At 44.3% G+C, this 20422-nt stretch overlaps 2 protein-coding genes across 4 annotated transcripts in view; one reads left to right on the top strand and one right to left on the bottom strand.

Annotated features, from left to right (window-relative positions):
• Positions 1 to 2089, bottom strand: part of PGS1 (phosphatidylglycerophosphate synthase 1) — a 97947-nt gene extending 95858 nt beyond the window's left edge. For both annotated transcript variants that reach the window (XR_015878837.1, XM_088475293.1), the window contains exon 1: positions 1869 to 2089. Coding sequence is in view for 1 of the 2 variants with exons in the window: in XM_088475293.1 (XP_088331419.1) it covers positions 1869 to 1960 (92 nt within the window). In the remaining variant the exon portion in view is untranslated. The remainder of the gene's footprint in view (positions 1 to 1868) is intronic.
• Positions 1462 to 19624, top strand: SOCS3 (suppressor of cytokine signaling 3). 2 transcript variants are annotated; one of them, XM_088475310.1, is made up of 2 exons: positions 1462 to 2003; positions 17956 to 19624. In XM_088475310.1, exon 2 carries the CDS (start codon positions 18040 to 18042, stop codon positions 18637 to 18639), a length of 600 nt encoding a protein of 199 aa, XP_088331436.1. In that variant the 5' UTR covers positions 1462 to 2003; positions 17956 to 18039; the 3' UTR covers positions 18640 to 19624. The 2 variants fall into 2 exon arrangements, with proteins under 2 accessions (XP_088331436.1, XP_088331427.1); XM_088475301.1 differs by lacking the exon at positions 1462 to 2003 and adding an exon at positions 17378 to 17561 and having other exon boundaries at positions 17956 to 19623.
• The last annotated feature ends 798 nt before the right edge of the window (positions 19625 to 20422 follow it).

The following is a 20422-nucleotide window of genomic DNA, read 5'->3' as shown; positions in this document are numbered from 1 at the left end:
TACATGAAGAGACAGAAGGATTTGAGCAAGCCTACATCCACAGAAGATCTGTTAGTTCTCCAAGATGTTTGGAACAACCTCCCTGCAGAGTTCCTTCAAAAACTGTGTGCAAGTGTACCTAGAAGAATTGAAGACCTGATGCTGTTTTGAAGGCAAAGGCTGTTACACCAAATATTGATTTGATTTACATTTCTCTTCTGTTCATTCAATTTGCATTTTGTTAATTGATAAAAATAAACTATGAACACTTCTATTTTTTAAAGCATTCTAAAGGCACACATCCACTAGGTGATATTAATGAGAGATTGCATGATTACGACATCGTAATCGCTCATTAATCGTGCACTATAATGACAGAAACGACCAGCGATGCATGCTCCCACTGACCGTTTCCGACATCAATTATCGCCCGAACATGCCGGTCAATCTGCCGATAACGACAGATTGACCGGCATGCCGATAACAACAGATTGACCATGTTCGAGGATGAGGGAGGGTGCCTTACACTGAATGACTAATCATTCAGTGTAGACACTGCAGGGGATGGGGAACGATGGTACGATTACGATGTTGTAATCGTACTCTTTTTCCCTAGTCGCCTAGTAGATGTGTGGCTTTATTTTGCAGCATTTTTTTCACACCTGTCTAAAACTTTTGCACTATACTGGATAGTTATATATGTTTAGAGTAGGGCCAACTACTGGAAGTCAGAAAGCACAATTGTACAATAGTATACCAGGCAGTTATAGAAGCACATAACAGAGGCACAACTAGGAGTCAGGAAATGTAACTGTATACGAGTATATTGGCCAGTTGTATAGGTACAGAATTAAGGCACCACTAGGAACCAACAAATGTAGCTTCACATAAATGTACTGGGCACTTATATGGTTATACAGACAGTTGTGTATAAATCCCCTTCAGTTAATGTACCTAGACGTGATGTCAAGTGAGGGCGGAAGTGCGGTTCCATGCCCTTAAAGCACTGTTATTTTGTCCCAAAGATAGTATCTGGGCACCAACTGTAGAAACTGCTTCGCTCACCATGCTTCAGGCACAGTGGCTCACTCTGCTCGCCACAGGTTACTATTCTCATTTGATGTCCACATGGACAGTAAATGAGGTTGTCAGGGTACATTTACTGAAGGGGATCTATCCTCTGCCACACAGACACAGGGGGCATTACTAGGAGTAAGAAATGTAATTGCAGTTATTGCACATAATTATACTGGGCAATTACAGACCCTGCAACATGACCCATCCATTAGGTGCAAAATGCTCTGCTCCTGGACTTCCCACCTAATGTATGATTGCAGCCACCTGTGGTGAAACACCTGTCTCATCAATTATCTAGTTCAACACAGGTGACTGCAATCATACATTAGGCGGGAAGTCCAGGAGCAGAGCATTTTGTACCTAATGGAACAGGTCATGTCGGTTGTAGGCAGTTATATAGCTATATAGACAAGGGGGCATTACTAGGAGTGAAGAAATCAATGAGTAAATACCGGCCAATTATATAGGTATACATACAAAGGGAATGTGACGAACAGGGATTAAATGTAATTGCACATAACTTAAGTACATACCGGCAATTAAATAGATATACAGACACAAGGGGTATTACTACTAGGCAGTCAGGAAATGGCTGAGCCGGACCGTTACAGAATTAGGAGTACGCGGGGCAGTGGCCATGAGGGTATATGGCCGCTGAAGCTCTGCCATATAGTACTTATATGAATATAAATAAGATGGACGTAACTAGCACAGCAGAGGGCAGTTACCCTGTGCCCGGGGGCAGGTAGGGTATGATGACACAAATTTATATGACAAGGGACACACAGTCGCCTACTGACACTGGCGCATACCTGCCCGCACGGTCCCGGTCCCAGAGACGGGCAAGTAGAGCCATAAGCCCGGGACCCCGGAGCCGCCTCCAGAGCACAGAGGGCGCCGCCATCTTATCCGGATATCGCAGCGGCCGCACGGCCCCGCCCTGTGAGGTGAGAGCTGGCTGTCTGCGTGTGTGGTACAGTATGTACTCTGTATTACTCCTTCTGTCCGGGCACGTTATCTATCAGCTGATATCACTGATGTGCCGGAGCCCGACTACTAGACAGGAGCCTCAGCTAACTTATTGTGTGTATCATCATCATATAGAGCTATTACATGTGTGTGTGTGTCACGTTGCCTCAGCAGCACACTGCATCTCATCACAAGTGCCATGGAGGAGTTTTAGCTCACATACGTTTTTACAACCTCAGCTTCAGGGGCCCATACATCCACGTTTTTACACTATCAGCCTCAGCTTCAGGGGCCCATACATCCGCGCCGCAATTCCCCGATCCGTTGATCGGCGATCAAAACGGGCTCAATAATTGGCGATCCGTCGGGGAAATTATGCATGTTAAAAATCACCGATTTGCCAATTCCGATCATTTTTAGTCGGGATCAGAAAATCAGGGAAATCCAACATGTTGTATGCTCCTACCCTGGCATCTGGGGATCAGGGAATTGTGACAAACCGCCACTGATAGTTTCCGCATATTTAAGTTGCCTAGCCATTCATCATCTGGGGTCTGAATAGGACCACCTGATATTCAGCAAACTCCGAAAACTGAAAGTTTTCGGAGTTTGCATGTGAGAACAAACGCCATCCTATGGGAAGAAGGTCCTGGGATGTGAAGAGGGATACGAGTCCTCCGCTGCCTCCTCACTGACTCCAGAAGCCAGCTGCGAGGACAGGTAAGTTACTCAGCTACTCCTGTAGCTGCGCTGCTAATCGCGGGGACAGCTGCATCGGAGCAATTATGAATTGTTTCGGTGCTAAGTATCCCCCCGTGGCAAGGGGGATACTAAAGTATCCCCCACGGCCTTGTTTAGCCCCCAATGATAGATAGGCCCCTCAGTGTGAGAATTAGCCCTACTTAGTTTCCAATGTAAGCAGACTAGGTTGAATTAAATAATTGATACCACAGAATCAATTCAGTTAGGTGCAAGTTGCAGCCTGCGAGCAGTTCTTACGACAAACTTGCACTGCAAATTTCAGTTGCAAGTCAAATACAAACTTGCATTGCTTTTTCAGAAGAAATTCACGTGTTTTTTTTTTTTTGTGCTCCCCCCACCCCCCGAGCAGGTGAGAAGGAGGGAAAATCTTTATTTTATGTTAAAAATGTCTGGACACAGGGCCTGATTCATCAAGGATCGCTATTGCTAAAGCGTACGCAGATGGGCGATTGTTGTGTACGACACACGCGTATGCATCGCAGTGCGCATACGCGAATGCCTCACTGTGATCACAGAGACCATGCAGAGCGAGTGACAGGCCGAGAGCATAAATTAGCCACTACGGTGGCATACACAGTTTGAGTACTCACTGCGTGCTCTAAAAAGCTGAATAATGGGTTAGATGATGTGGGGCAGGTATGTGGAGGTGTAACTGATGTGGGGCAGGTATGTGGAGGTGTAACTGATGTGGGGCAGGTATGTGGAGGTGTAAATGATGTGGGGCAGGTACGTGGAGGTGTAAATGATGTGGGACAGGTATGTGGAGATGTATTGATGGTAGAGGTGTTTTTGATTTTGAAGATGAGAGGTAAAAGTGTCTATTCTGACTTTTTACAAACTTGTTTAAAAACACCGCAAAATCACTGTACAAGCAGACTTTAATTTGCTGAAAAACACTTGCTTCCTATCATTTTTCAACCATTTTTAAAATGTGCAAAAAAAGAACCTATAGCAATTTCGTTATGACCTCTACTAGCCAGCTATATGGTTCTGCTATCTCATTTGTCACTTTTTTCAAAATGTTTTCTAGGGATGTGCAGGCTCGGATTTGTTCGGATTTTCCCGCCAAAAATCTGGTCTCAGAAAGGCAAAACGTCATCTTTCATGGACAAACATCATCTTTAATGGACTTTTGTCCAGGAATGATGTTTGACCATGAAAGATGACGTTTTGCCTCTTCCAGAGACCAGATTATCGACAGGAAAAATCCAAATTAATCCGAGCCTGCACATCCCTAATTTTTTCATGATCAACCTTGGCACAATCTCGCTGCGGGTAGCTCAAATTAGCATTTGTAATTGGATTGTGAGGGAGATGTATTATCCGGCGATATGAGAAAGAAGTGTTATAACGTGCGCTGATACCACATCTCCCCCATGTACAATTGAGGGGTCCGGTGTTATATGACAGGGGCGAATGGCATTATCAAGCTACAAGATAGCAGTTCCAATGAGCAGGGCAATGTATGAACAGTAAGTGGCACTGACCGTTCCGACTGCTGAAGCTATCGATATCGGGGGGGAGGAGGGGGGGTGGGTATTCATTACCGACTTGTTGGAGGGGCCCGGGTTTCACAAAGAGGTCCAAAATGTAAGTTACGCAGAAGATATTTTAATTCTCAAAATATGGACAAACATACTCTTTACAAAGAGCTCTGGTTAGAAGTTTTCAACTTCTATTAGCAAATTCATACAACTGATATATAGCTTCTGGCATTGATCCACTAGCTCTTTGAGTTAGATCACTTGTGTACAAGCTCCAGCTTAGCTATATTTAAGAGGGTGGTATTCATTTTCTGTCACTGTGTTACTTTGAGGTATGTGCCATGAACTATGAGGTATCACTAAACACACATTTGTGTGCCTCCCAAACCAATAATAAACTGTTTCCTGTAATGTTTTCCCTGAAATAGGTGTAGACAAGGCTGTACCTTATCCCCATGCAATTCAAGGAACTTTTGATGTGCTTGGTGTCTTCACCCCAGAAATACTGCCCCTGGATGAAGCATGAGAAATTCTGGTTATCCTTCCAAATGATGTATAAAGTACTACTTGACTTTACACAGTGATCTAGAAATATAAAGTGTATATAAACAGCAGATGGACTGTGACAAAGCAACACCAACAGAATGTGAAGTCCCTTAAAGGCTACATTGAGTAAGCTTATGAGGAAATTTAACTGTCCACCTTTGGATTTAACGTTTACGACCTGCATCCTAGAAGGAGGAACCAGACACAGTTTATAATGGATGATAACATAGGGTAGAGGTATTTTGCCGAATAAATAGCTTTTAACCTAAAAACATAACTGATACTGACAAATAAACAAATTGCTGCAGATGATATGAAATACATCTTTAGTGACTTTTCAGCTGTTAATCTAAGTTTGGACAAAGAAGGGGCAGACACCCAGCGTGTACATAAGGAGGCATGGACCATGGTTGATGTAGTGGTTAGCATTACTGTCACACAGCACTGAGGTCATGAGTTCAGTTTCCGGTCATAGTTAGTCTGTGTGGAGTTTGTATATATACCCCGTAGGTTTTCTCCAGGTGCTTCGATTTCCTCCCACATTACAAAAACATACTGGTAGGTTAATTGGCTTCTGAGAGAAAATGAACCCTAATAGGTATATGTGAGCATGTGGTAGGGGATATAGGGCCTGATCCAGACCTGCTCGCTAGCGCTGTGCACTCGCAAGCGGCCCGATAGTTTGCGCATGCTTGGTTCTGCGCATGCGTGAACTACTCTGTGCGATCGCAGGCTGCTCGCTCACCCAGCAAAGACAGCTCAGTGAAATGAGTGACAGGAGAGGCCATTTGTGGGTGGTAGCAGGGGCAGGACACTAATAACGGGGGTGTGGAGGTGCGAACGCAGGCGTGCCTGGGTGTTTCAACGCCGTTTTTAAGGCATGCATAATTAACAGGCAGTGTCATAGTACACGTCACATGCCTGTTTTTTACACTGAAGTCCTTGCAGTGCTTGCGGCAGGGTGCTCGATGTACCAGTGTTTTAATACACTTCCTGGAGATGACGTGTGCAAGTGGGCGTCTCAACATACACTAACGGGTGTCTGCATACACAGAGCGATCACTCGCACAGCCAAAGTGGGTGTGCTTATGCCTTGGCGAGCGATCGCTTCCCATGTCGTCACTTTGAAAAATTTGCATACGCTGGATGCGAGCTGTCGCATCTTACGAGCGGGTCGGAATCAGGCCCATAGATTGTAAGTTCCACTGGGGCAGGGACTGATGGGAATGATTGAAATGCTCTTTGTAAAGCGCTGTGTACTTTGTGTATGCTCTATAAATAAAATGGTAATAAATAATAGAATAATACTAATATAGAAGAATTCCTAAAAAGAAGTATAACTTGTATAATTGCAAAAGCACAAATTGAGAAGATGACAAAATTTGTAGGAAAAGGGGACAAACCTTTTTTAGGGATGTAAGTGAAAGAAAAAAAACAAAAGGAAGAATAATAAGACTACAGACCAAGATAGATAAGGGTATAGCAAATCATCTTAATACTTATTTGCAAATAATGCTGATAGGAGTTCGCTTACAGATTATAATCTAGCAGAACGCTCAAAGCTGAAAGTGTACAAGTCAATGTGACCAGAAGAGAGATTTATAAAAGCTTGTAGAAAGAAAAAGTGGAGAGAGATAAAGTACCAACAAATCAGCTCCTGTCATTTTTTAAGCACAGCCTGTAAAATGACAGAAGCTGATTGGTTGGTGCTTTATCTGTCTCCACATTAGGCCTTACCAAGGTTTGATACATCTCCCTCCAAATGAGATAGAGCCAAGGATGCTAATGGCCGGCTTCTGAGATGGATGCATGTACCAATTTTTAGCAAACTGCATGCGCCGTACCACGCATACGTGCCTTGATGGAGGCTATCTGCACAGATGGTTCTTTCTGTTAGTTAAATGGTTGTTTCTGGTTGTCAACTGTGTGGATATCTTGCAAACGCAGACAAGGCATTTAATGGGAGTATCATGGGCATGTAGCCAGACTTCTGTGCTATTCTGAAGCGTGCATATGATGGAGGGACGCCTGTATTAAAGTACTTCTGTGCTATTCTGAGGTGTGCATATGATGGAGGGACGCCCGTATTACAGTACTTCTGTGCTATTCTGAGGCGTGCATGTGATGGAGGGACGCCCGTATTAAAGTACTTCTGTGCTATTCTGAGGCGTGCATGTGATGGAGGGACGCCTGTATTAAAGTACTTCTGTGCTATTCTGAGGCGTGCATGTGATGGAGGGACGCCCGTATTACAGTACTTCTGTGCTATTCTGAGGCGTGCATGTGATGGAGGGACGCCCGTATTACAGTACTTCTGTGCTATTCTGAGGCGTGCATGTGATGGAGGGACGCCCGTATTACAGTACTTCTGTGCTATTCTGAAGCGTGCATGTGATGGAGGGACGCCCGTATTACAGTACTTCTGTGCTATTCTGAAGCGTGCATGTGATGTGTGCTATTCTGAGGCGTGCATGTGATGGAGGGACGCCTGTATTAAAGTACTTCTGTGCTATTCTGAAGCGTGCATGTGATGTGTGCTATTCTGAGGTGTGCATATGATGGAGGGACGCCTGTATTAAAGTAATAATTAGATTCCTGTATTCATTCCAACATTAACACTGATCTCTGATGGATCTTTTGCACCCAGCATGAGGCCAGTGTACAGTAAGTGCTGATAGTAATGATGACTGCTGTGGATACAAAAACACTGGGCGGTGCAACTATATGCATGAAGCCATACAAATACTCACATTAGCATAAGGGCGTAAATCTGGCTGCACTTGCAGTTGCCTTGTGTCTGACTCAGAATCAGGCCCTGAAGAGCTTAAAGATGTGCTTGGAGCACCAGTAACATAATTATTCAGCCAGTTTTGTTATAATTAATATGTGCAATTGCAGAAGATCAGAGCGATTGTACAAAGTGGAAGTAAAAAAGAGTCTGGCAACTACAGACCAGTGAATCGGACAGGGTAGTGTATGGGAGACCGGTAGTCGGGATGCCGGCCGTTAAAAGACAGATAGCAGCATCCCGATGCTGAGAATCCCGACGGGATCAGTAAGTATATTATCCCTTCACCCCCTAACTCTCCCTTCCTGCATCCTAACCCTAACCCTCCCCATTAGTGCCTAAACCTAACCCTCACCCCTTAGTGCCTAAACCTAACCATCCTCCCTTAATGCCTAACTCCCCCGGTGGTGCCTAGATCTAACCCCCCTGCCCGCAGCCTAACCCTAACCTCCCCCCTCCCGCAGCCTAATCCTATCTCCCCAGTGGTGCCTTAAACCTAACCCTCCCTACCCCCGTGGCTACAAGCTAACTAGGCTTGCTATACTTACTTTTGGGATACCGGCTGTCGGGATTCCGGCACCGGTGTTCTGGCCGCGGGCAGGGATTCCGACCACCAGCATCCCGTGCAGCGGTAAACTAACTACATCCCATCTGACATCAGTAATGGGAAAATTAACAGAAACATCTCTGAAATAATTGTAGAATACCCAAAAACTTGCAAGATTCCAAGCATCATAGATTTAGTGGGGGAGATCACATCAACCAAATCATCTTAAGTTTTATTTACCATAGTGACTACAGTAATAGATCAGGATAAAGTCGAATATATAGCATATGTATGTTTTATGAAAGCCTCTGACACTTCTATACCGAAGGCTGCTAAATAAATTAGAAACTTTGGATTGGATTAGATGTTGGTTGAAAGATAGCAGAGTTGTAGTAAATGGACAATACTAGTTGTATTGAAGATAAAGGGGGAGATTTAGCAAAGCTTGGAGAGAGATAAAGTACCAACCATCAGCTCCTGTCATTTTTCGAACATAGCCTATAAAGTGACAATTAGGAGATGATTTGTTAGTACTTATCTCTCTCCAAGCTTTGATAAATCTGTTCCTCAGTCTGCCTTTTTGTAGTTGGTGCAATGATAGGCAACAGGGTAGACACTTTGGTCGGGTAAGAGTAAACAAAATGATTGCTGACCTAGAATGACTCTGTGAAATGGTGTATTGTGATAAAAATGCAAAACAATGTGTGGGGATGGACATCGGAAACCAATGGTTAGCAACCATTGATGTTTCCTATTTGATGGAAGCACTTTTTCCTTCGAATACCGGGAATTGGATGGTTGCCAGCCATCGGATGCAGCTTTCCGATTCCCGTCCGATGGCTGGCTGTTGGGGGGGCACACACCGCTGCTCTGCATAGCATAGCTCTGCAGCGGATGAGCAGCAGGAGAATAGCTGCCGTGTGCATGCGTTAATGGGGGTGCAGCGAGGTTCCGTCCTCTTTTTGGCCAGAAGTATAACCATCACAATGGTTATAATATCTAATGGTTGCAATACGATGGCTAGTTGCCATCACATAGCTGGATTTAATGTCGGAAGCCTGGCACCCATTCAATGCCGGCCTTCCCATGTCCATCCCTAACCATGTGCTTGGGTTTCAAAAACCTAAATATTAAATATAGTATTAAAGGCACTAAAATATCAACTAATGAAGAAGAAAAATATCTAGGAATCACCATTTCAGGAAATGTAAAGTTAGGCAGACAATGGTCCTAAATCAGAGTGGTACGCTACAGGTCGGCATACAGAATCAGGCCCAAGGTCACAAAACACTGGAAAAAGCCATCTGGAAGGTGTGGTGTATTATGTCGACATTCACAATGTAGGACATAAAAAATTTCGACATTGGTTGTAACGTTGACATTGACCATGTCAACATGGTCGTAGTTTCAACATTAACTATGTTAACATTCTGCATGTCGACACCGATGTAGTGTCATTGTGCAAATGTTGACAATGTCTGTTTGGTGTAATTCTATCATAAACCATGTCTATAGAGAAGAGTTACACATATAAATAGTTTTGTTCCTCAAAAATACATATTCATATTCCTATCAGTCTTCTTTCACAACCCTAGTCGTATTGCGTATTTACTGAGCTATGGGATATTACTCATAGAGTGATGTTTTCCACATGCAAAATAAAATACAGCAATCATCCGGGAGGGGGCAGCCAGGGTGACGCTGCAGGTGGTGTGACGGCGGCAATGGTGGGCGGTGTGGGAGTGTGGTGGATCGCGGCCCCACCCCTGATATACAATGCTGAGATTTCCGGGATTGTAAAGCTAGAGTGGGGCTACGATAACGCGATTCAGCGCAAATCGCATCATCGCCCCCCTCCAGACCCCCCACTTTTGCCCGGGAAGAGGGCTGGGGGGGCCAGTCCAGGAGACTTGCCTTCTCTTGTGGGTGGCCGGGAGCGCCATTGCAGGAGAGTTGGGAAGTATGGCCATAGAGCTCGCGGCGATATAGAAAAATGACACAGTATATTTAGGCAGAAGTAAAAGAATCCAAATCTGGGCTTAAAATCACAGCTATACTGCAAAGACTAAGGGCCTGATTGAGGGATAGGCGCAGTGTCATGGTTTACGCACTTATGAGATTATCGGTGATCTGCTCCCGATTAGCACTGTGCATGCTTCAAGTTTCATTACCGTTATTGCTCACAGTAAGGATAATTCACAAAGTGATTGACAGGCAGGGACTGTATGGGGGTGTGTGGGTGGGGGACTCAAACGCAGGCATGTCACAACTGTTTTCGGGGCAGGTCTCAGCCTGCGACTTCAATCCTGTTTGCAGTAAAAATGTCTCCAGCGTCTAAGTTCCCGCGCCCATTCTGTGCGACCATAGGGATACTCAGAAGGCTTATTGACTGATCTGCGACCAATGCTGCATCTTTGCATGCAGCTGTTTGGATTTGCGGAGCCGCCGGTGGGTGTCTCAATGCAAATCCAGGGGGCTGCAGCATTTGCATATTTTCCCACATCCACTGCGTACACATTTGCAGCTGCAGTGGCATTGGTGTCCATCTCTGAATCAGACCCTAAGACACAAAAATAAAATGACAGGAATTTGAGGCTAAAGTTCAGGTAACCTCATAAACACAATGATGCACTGTACTTAAAGTAATCATTTGTACATTCCAAAAAGTTCTGATTTCTCCTCTTTAAAACAGTAGATCTAATTTACACTTAATTACTCTTGTGAAGACACGCAAATTGATTTGTGGTGGTGCAACTAGAATTCTACTAAGGTGCACTGGTGGCATTTGCAAAGGTGCAGAATTTTGCACAGTGAAAGCATTCCTTGCTATGTATGGACTAGGGCTAGTTGCATAGGTGTGGCTAGAGAAAGTGTATTTTAGTGTTCTTTACATGGATGGGTGCACAGCCATTTTCATTTTGCAAAAGAGCTTGAATTTTACAACACACCAGGATTTGTGATCTTATAAAAGAATGCCCTTTGCATCTCTTTCTGTGATGGAAGGCATTTTTAGGTCTACTCCTTTTAACAGGGCCATAACTAGGGTGGTGTAACCTGTGCAGGGCAGGGGGCACTGTTTGGGCCTGTCAATTTCACTGTTTATTATCATTGTCACTTGTAGCTTCCTCTTCTTTTATCCCCAGCATCTCCTGGCCTCCCCTATATCTCCCCTGGTCCTTCCCCTTGAAGCCATGGCCCTATTTCAGGTGCACTATCTAATGCCCCTATTTGAAAAAATGGGGAGGGGGGGGCACCAATGCTCTCTCTGGCACAGGGCACCAAAAAGTCTAGTTACGGCTCTGCCTCATAATATAAAAAGGTCTCCTCTCTCATGAAACCATAAATGAGGCTAAGGGGCCCATTTATCAAAGTGCATTTGAGGTAAATTCCCCGAAAACACGTGTTTTCGGGGGTTTACCTCAAATACTTAGTATCCCCCGAATGTATGAAGGAGGGACCGCAGCAGGTATCTCCGATACCTGCTGCGATCCCTCCATTGCCGCCGGCAGCCGCCTCCCCCATAGGTTTCTATGGGGGATGCGATGCTGCCAAATGTATCAATATCAGGAATGCGAAGCATTCCCGATATTGGCCCCAGCAGCTAACGCTATCTAAAGATAACGTTAGCCGCTGTTTCCTATGGGCACTTACCGCATATCAGCCGGCGGAGGGATCTGCCAGATCCCTCCGCCGGCAATGGGCGCCGCTCATGTGCAGTCCGCGGGACTGCGCATGCGCAGAAGCCCCGACTGCCCTCCGGAGACATCGCAGGGACGGGCTCTTTTCGGAGCCCGTCTCCCTGCATGTCCCGGATAATACATCCGGCAGATAGGATCGCATTTTGCAATGCGATCAGGGGCGATACTGCATGCCCTGATCACATTGCAAAATGCGATCATTAATAAATGGGCCCCTAAGCCACAACAAGACAATGTCTATATTAGTAGTGGGCAGACACACGTCCATTGGGTGAATTTGCTGCTCTTAATTATAATATTGTATTAATTGATTAGCGCCCAGTCTTTTTGTTTCTCTGTTGATGAGGCTAAGCCAAGCAGCATTTTAGTAGAACACTGATTTTATGGGCTGCTCTAAAGAGCTTACAAACTACACTATGTTAAGGCCACATATCAAGATGATATAAACATACTCACCAATAAACAGATGTGTGGGGCGGTGCACCATTAATCGCATGATTACGCCTCTGACAGTGCTGCGAAGTGCTGCGAATTATGCCATTGAGAAGCGTGAGGCATGCACAGAATGAAGTGGGTCACTATCATCAAGCCCTCGCACCACCCAATTCACCAGGTAAGTGAGCAGGATCCGGGAAAGACTGGTCTACTATCTCGGGATTTCCGGAGAACTCCCTGAAATTTGGAAGTCTCCCAGACATACTAGGAGAGTAGACATGTATATAAATGACATTAGCCCTCAGTAAGCTATGTGTTGGTTTGCACTTATTCAGCTAGATGCATTCTGTACAGTGATCTTCATTAGCATCCTCTTTAACCAAAGACAGTATTGGTGACAACAAGCAGATGGTGGGAAAGGGCCAGTGAGAGATGAAAAGTCCTACGGGACTCTTGTGCTAAAGTCACCACTCATTCATTTAGGGGAATTGTAGTGGGTTTTCAGTATAAATGTGAGTAAAATGTGTCTCATGCAGAAGAGACCTTCCCCCTTCCTGGGTGTGTCAGGCTTTATTGAGAAAAATTGGTATCTCTGTCAGTGTTACAAGAAAGAGGAACTTCATGTGTTTTTAAGAGTCACTATTCAGAAACATTACTGAATTTATAAACAATATATAGTTGCTTCCTCCAAATCTTAGCAAGGTTTATGGACATTGTATAACATGCAAATCTGCATTAGACCATAGCAGCCTATCAGCAATCAGCTGGCATCAGTATTGTGGAAGTTAAACAATGTAAAGTGGGCGAATGTCTGTTTGGTTGCTATGGCTTTAGTACAGATTTAAACCGTCAATCAATATTAATAAATGACCCTATATAGCACATATTTAATTTTACATTGAGCAAGAAAATAACTATGGCGACTCCCATTAATGTTAATAAATGGCAAAATAATCATTATTAATGTTTGTTGTAAGACCCCACCAAAATCTGTAGTACTGTACAGCGGGGAAGCAGAGCATATTACAAAAGGCATATAGGACCTAAAGGCAAAGTGGACATTCAAAAACATAAAACAATACCTAAGACATTCTAGACAAGGTATATAACAAGCAAGTGTTGTAAACAACATGCAAGAAGCAGGATACGAGAACACAGACGTGGAAACCAAAAAGACAAGGAGAGAGATGGCTCTGCTCACTAGAATGTGTCTCACACAGAACAGGTCTCCCTCATACCTGAGTGCAGACCATACATGCCTACTCTCCCGATCCGGCTGGTAGCCTCCCGAAAATCGGATGGCGATCCCGGCACCCTGTAAATTAGGCAAGCGGTGGGGGGGGGGGCAGTGATGCGATTCACGCTGAATCACGTCATCATGACTCCACCCCCTGCCAGTAATCCCTGCATCGTGTAGTGGAGGCGGGGCCAAAATGATGTGATCGCGTGGCCCCGTCCCCCGCTCTACCCCTAATGCTGGGTAATATCACAAAAGCCCCAGTGTCTGGCGGAAGGAGCCGGACAGGGGCGGAGGGTTCCAAAGGGACCCCTCTTCCCAACCGAGGACTCTTTCCCATAGAGAAGGAGCGGATTGAGGGAGCAAACGCCATCCCAAGATGGCAAATGCTCCCGCAGTCAAGTCCCGAAAATATAGTATTTTTGGAGCTTGAAGAATTCTGTCCCCATACTAGTGTGGGGGGACAGCGGGCCATTCCGCGAGACAAAGGCATTCTTTTTGATGAATGGCCTGAGATGGAGCTGACCGGGAGAGAAGGTGCCCCTGCCCTGCACAGCGCGACCATGGATCAGGTAAGTCGGGGAATGAGGAGGGTACGGGGGGGCCTCAGGCCAAGGGGGGTCCACGGGTCAAGAGCGGGGGCAGTAGGTTGAGAGGGGGGGGCGCTGGCTGAGAGAGGGGCCTGTGAAATCTTTTGCTATGGGGCACCCGTAGGTATAGTTACGCCCCTGATAATGGGCCTCATCTGTTATGTACTAAAACCCACTCTATGGTATATTTCGACAACTGTACTATAGAGGAAAAGACGGGTGTAAAAATGGGCACAGCGTCAGAGTGCCAGTGCTCATAGGATAGGGATTACCTCAGCCTTTCAGTGGCGCCTACACAAGGAATGTGAGGCTTCCTCAGTAACGTCATATCAGTGTTTTTCTACATAGAATATTTTTTTCCTTTTGCTAATATAAAGTTTATTTGAGGCCGTGTAGGCTGCTCCCTGTGAGAGCACACTGAGCTCTATTCATTTTTCTCCAATGCTCAGGGCATAGGTTTTTTTTCTGCATTAAAGTATTTTCTCTCCTATTCCACAAAATGTTGCCAAGTGTGAGCTTAGGCTCCGCTGCTACGACTTCTGCCTCCAGCATACGGTTTGCATTTCATCTCAAGAGGCAGCAGCTGTGTTTTCAAAGCCCAGATTCCCAGAAGCGCAGAGTATATGTGTGGTTACAGGACACAGGGAGTCAAAGCTAAACACACACACACGTGTACATTCTGCAGATCAGATACAACGATAATTCCACACATAATCACCATGGGCCAAATGTAATAGGGTGAGAGTTTAGAAAATGTGAGAGAAAACTCACATTTTTACACTTCGCCAATGTAATAAAGTCACAGAACATGCAAACTTGCATATTTTTCGAATTAAAAAACTCATGATTTAAACTCTCATCCAGGTGTTTCCTGTATTGAAAATACAGCCCGATCAATGTATTAGTGTGAGAGTTTTACTGCTAAACTCACACATTTTCTAAACTCTCACCCTTTTACATTTGGCCCTATGCCTTTATTAACTCTGGGCCTGATTCAGCAATGAACGCAAAGGAGAGAACGAACGCACTTGGCCGATGTTTTCGCACTGCGTATGCACGAACTGGCCAGTGGGATCGAGTTAGGGGATACAGACTACACGCAGTGTGCACGCAGACTCCTCCAATATTGATTGACAGGTAGTGCCATTTGTGGGTGGTGACGGAGTGGTTAGGCGAACGCAGGCGTTATAACGCCGTTACAGGGGCATGCATAATCAAGGCGGTGCGGAGGCATACTCAGCCATACCGTAAGCTGTACACAGGAAGCGTGCAAAATCCTGCGGCAGGTCAGGTCAACCACTATTATGCTAATGGTCAGATGGTTCTCGATGTTACCGATGTTTATGATATCTTGCATGCTGATCAGGCTGTGAGTAAAAGGAGATGGGCAGCATAGCATGGGGTTGGGCGTCTGCATCTTGTGCTGCGGTCTCCGTGCGTATGCATTGATTAGCATATTCTCGCAGCGGACGGGTGTGTGCATCTCCATCCGTGCGTTCTTTGCTGAATCAGGCCCTCTGTCAGCACCAAAAGAATCTACAAGACCTCAAACGCTATAACATCATTTAATTGGCTGGAGTTCTCTCCAAAAATTAAATAGCATGCTTTATACATAAGGAACCGAAACCTAAGAAAGTTATTTGCTACTGCAAGGAATTGTCATGTGTGGTGGGTCTGGGTCACAGATTTAATGCAGACTTCTTTTTAGCAAGAGAACATGACAATTATGAGAAAATCCTATTACCAAAGGTTTCCTGGCCAGATTTTGGGTGGTGAGTAGTTAGGACTGATGGCAAGATTTGTGAATGGATTATATATGGGTATAGACTTGCTCCTGCCTAGCATAAAAGCTTTGTTTCTGAGAGGACAAATATTGCTAATATGTACAGTAGAGAAATGCTTAATTCTTCTGGAGCCCTTTGCAACTGCACAGCTTCCACACCTTCATATCAGTTATGGCTTCTACCTGCCCTACAAAAGCAGAATAAAGGAATAAGTAATTTACAAAGTGCAAAATTATCTCGGTTTGCACGTGCGCCTAAATATCTGCCAGAGCGCATGGTTTGCGATCAAGACGGCAGTGCTTGCGACGTATAAAAAATGTGCAACAGCTAATGGACGATGGGCAAAGAGAGGACATACTTTCCGACGCGTATAATCTTTGCAGAAAAGTGGGATACGTTGGTTCCTTCCCATGCAACATTAGTGGAGAAGTCTATTCATAGTCTCTTTTACATTCTAAAGAGTTAGGAGGTTGGACTGATGAACGCTTACACTTTTGCACGATGCACCTCGTCTGAGGAGAGAGAGTGCACTGGGTGGAACCATCTAGGGGTTCTGCTAAAACATCATGGCATCTGGTGGGCCAAAAATGGAAAAATAATAAACATTCAAGTAAAAAAATCGGTACTTGTGTACTTTACGGACTCATTGCAGAGAGAACCCAAGTGTCCTACACCCATTATTATTATCAGTCATGGTAATGTCTAAATCCCCTTCACAGAGAGGACCCTGTCGTCATCAGCCAGTGTCCAGCGTCATTCCCTACCATCCAAGTGGGCATAGAGGGGGAATATAACCTTGTGGCAAGCAAAGCGAGGCGAGCGGACAACTTTCTTCTTTAGGTGGGAACAGCTTTCGGTACTTGTGTATGTAAAGTACACAAGTACCATTTAAAACATTCATTGTGTTCTCTCTGCAATGAGTCCGTGAAGTACACAAGTCTCTCTGCAATGAGTCCGTAAAGTACACAAGTACAAAAAAATCAATGTATACAGCAAATGTAGAGCCTGATAAAGTGTAAAAAAAAAGTAAGATTACTAGACACATAGAGGTTATGTAGTAGAAGGCATTCCCATAACTTTAGAAAGGAAATCTCTAACCACTGCTGCTGATTATGTATATTTGCAGTAATAATGTAATGTGTTTTTGTTAGTTGAAGTTGTCAGATGGTGTGTAACATTTCAAATGATAAAATGTGATTTCCAGAATTATTGAAAAAGTCATAGTAATAGTTTGTATATCTGTGTCCTAGTGATTCTTGGAAGGAAACTGTGCCAGAGAATGGAAGAAGCCATAGCTCTGAGCATTGCCAGGAATAGGGAGGCAGGATTTGGAACCCTGCCGTCACTGAGCTTTGTGTATGATACACAGCTTTAACATTACAGGAAGAGGCTCTTCCAGGAATAGACCAGCAGAAGGAGGCGGTAGTGCAGGGGGGGAAGGAGGAGTGTCAGCTCACTGTATAAGAGGTGTGTATGTGAGCTGATGGAGTTACAGACTGATCTGTAACTAGAAGTAAGCACAATACTGGATAATAGTGTCCCCTGAATCGGACTATTCAACATCAAGCACAGGACTTTGCATTGCCTGAAACATCTAAGGATACACGTTTTGTGACTGGAGCTGTATTTGTGATCCTTAAACTTAGGCTGCTGATAATTTATCAGGTAAGGAATGTGAGGTTCAATAGTTGTTATTTCAGAGGGATTATCTGGGGTTATTTAAAAACCACTTAGAGTGTGTTTCATTTGTAAATCCTCTTCTGGCAGTTTAAAGTTTACCACGTTTCAGTAGTTTTATATTGTCAAATGAAAACCATGTGGCAGAGCTGGGTAAGAAAGGTGCAAGTGGGTAACCCTCTCTCACATAGATTGAGATTGGAAAAGATAAAATGTTATCCCTCACATTACATTAGTATAAAAACACAGCCATGCATTACATCCGTTACAATTCACGTTTTAGGCCAGTTAGTGGTTTAAAGTGTTTTCTTTGTATTAACATAATGTAATCATTTTATATACCCTGTACTGAATCCTAACATACTGTCTTGTCTTTGTTCAGAATACTGCAGCTGAAAGAAGCCTTGCATACACCAGAAGCATATAGATTGCATCCTAACTTTCAGCAACGCTGGCTCCCACCGTCATGGTCACACAGAGCAAATTCCCGAGCATGAGCCGGGCTCTGGACTCCAGCCTGCGACTCAAGACCTTCTCCTCTCGCAGTGAATACAACCTGGTGCTGAGTGCTGTGCACAAACTTCAGGAGAGTGGATTTTACTGGAGCACTGTGACAGGGACCCAAGCCAACCTGCTCCTCAGCACGGAACCAGCAGGAACCTTCCTTATCCGGGACAGCTCTGACCACAGACACTTCTTCACCCTCAGTGTCAAAACTGAATCTGGCACCAAGAACTTGCGCATCCAGTGTGAGCCTTGTGGTTTCTCTCTGCAGACTGACCCACGTAGCTCACAGCCAGTGCCACGATTTGAATGCGTACTGAAACTTTTAAGGCATTATATGCCGACCAAGGACTCTAGCAGCAACAGCAAGAGATCTTATTATATCTATTCTGGGGGTGAGCGTGTCCCATTGCTGCTGTCCAAGCCTCTCTCCTCTAGTGTATCATCCCTACAGCATCTCTGCAGGAAAGCTGTGAATGGTCAGCTAGAAGGATACGGAGCCAGAGAGCAGCTACCCCTACCGCTTAAGGACTTTCTGCAGGAATATGACTCTCCTGTGTAATAAGAAAGGGTCCACTATGAAGAAAGCATAGCCAAAATCATCAGTATCAATAAGAACAAAAGCTGGACTGTGAGACAACACAGATACACAGAGAGAGTGTTCCATGCAGAACAAAGGGGAAAATGAACACTGCTCGTGAAGAAAAGAGTACTGTACTGTGCACAGAGGTGTTCTAGGAGTGTGTTAAATAATCACCAAGTGCCCATAGCGAGAGAGCAAGATACTCAGGCATAGACTCCTAAACAATCAACTTCAATGAATCACAGCATTACTGACAGACTGTCCCAAGCCTCCCAGTTTACACTGCATGCCGGGTGCAAGACAAAGGAGGGGCGAAGTGGAGTGTCAGCTGCTGTTCCACAGGCTTCAGTTCTGGTTTCCCTCCCTGGCAAAAGACCAGAACTGTCCGTCTGCCATGCACTGAATGTCCACAACGGTGAAATAGAAGAAATATTTATTACAATGTCACCTACGTAGCCTTAGTCTGCTGGAAGGGCAGAGGATAAACGCACACATTGCAGGGCATTACCTGTATATGTAAAGAGTATACATCTAGCAATGTGGGCATGAAACGAACAGAAGTTTGAATACAGGCCTCCAGCAGACATAACTTTTGCACAAACTTTCATAAAGTGACTTTGATATTTTATCATAAAAGGACTTGTTTAAAGCTTGACTCCTAAGTTTTTAGACCAAAGATGGGTAAAATGGCAAGATGAAAGACATGAAGTTAATGTAAAGTTAAATATGTAAGTACCTTGGCTGATCACTACAGCCAACAGACTTTGACTGCAGAATTCTATTTTGCACAACAACTATGGACCAGAATAACCACCTGCCCTAGGGCAGAATATGTGATCCTGACCTCACTTATGTTTACATGGCTCCCCCTAAAGGTGCCAAATACCCAGGATGTTTGCACTTATTTATATTTTACACATGTTGGTAAATTATAATAAAAATAATTTGTTTTTCTAAAGAAAAATACATGTCTGCCTTTAAATGATTATTTGTGACAGATATCTGACCTTCCAGCCTCACACGCCACTGGCCTCATTTTACATAGAAGTGCAAAAGAGATACTTAAGGTATTGGTAAATATGTTATGCAGTTCTATGGGTATCAATGCTACAGCAACACAATAGGGTATATTTACTAAAGTGTGGCTTTTAAGAAGTGGAGATGTTGCCCATAGCAAAAAATCAGATCCTATCTATTATCTTCTATAAGGTACTAGATAAATGTTAAGTAGCATCTGATTGGTAGCTATGGGCAACATCTCCACTTCTAAAAATCCGCAATTCAGTAAATATACCCCAATCCATCTTGATACACATTGCAAGAGTACTAATATACTGTACACAGGATTCCATAAAAGGTTACATTGATGACCCTAGCGTTGACTTTAACAAAGTGAGTTTCTGTCACTGATTTAAAAATGAGTTAATAGTGTTCTGTCCAAAATAGGGCTAACACCTTTTCCCACACACAGATGTAAGAGAAGTGACACAGTGGCATCTGTTACAGTGTCCAGTCACACATGGGGTAATCATAGGTACCAGAGTATGTCACAACCAGGTTTAACTGTTATGACACCAAGTGCTGTCTAGCTTGTGGTTATTAGAGCTGTTAAGTAATGCAATACACAAAATTAATCATTGTGCCACAACATGCTGTCACAGACTAGTTTACATCGATTTCACAGAATCTTGACAAAATAGATTTAATAAAGGTTTCACAGAACATGGTCATGGTGTTAAAGTGTTTGTCATGTATTCCTGTA

This window comes from Taudactylus pleione, unplaced genomic scaffold, assembly GCF_031769625.1.
Source record: "Taudactylus pleione unplaced genomic scaffold, aTauple2 ptg000016l, whole genome shotgun sequence".
Classification (NCBI taxonomy): Eukaryota; Metazoa; Chordata; class Amphibia; order Anura; family Myobatrachidae; genus Taudactylus; species Taudactylus pleione.
Note: the sequence above shows the minus strand (reverse complement) of the source record. Positions and strands in the feature narration are given on the sequence as shown.

Excerpts from the sequence above, each read along its gene's own strand:
- SOCS3 (XM_088475310.1), top strand. The coding sequence starts at position 18,040 with ATGGTCACACAGAGCAAATTCCCGAGCATGAGCCGGGCTCTGGACTCC.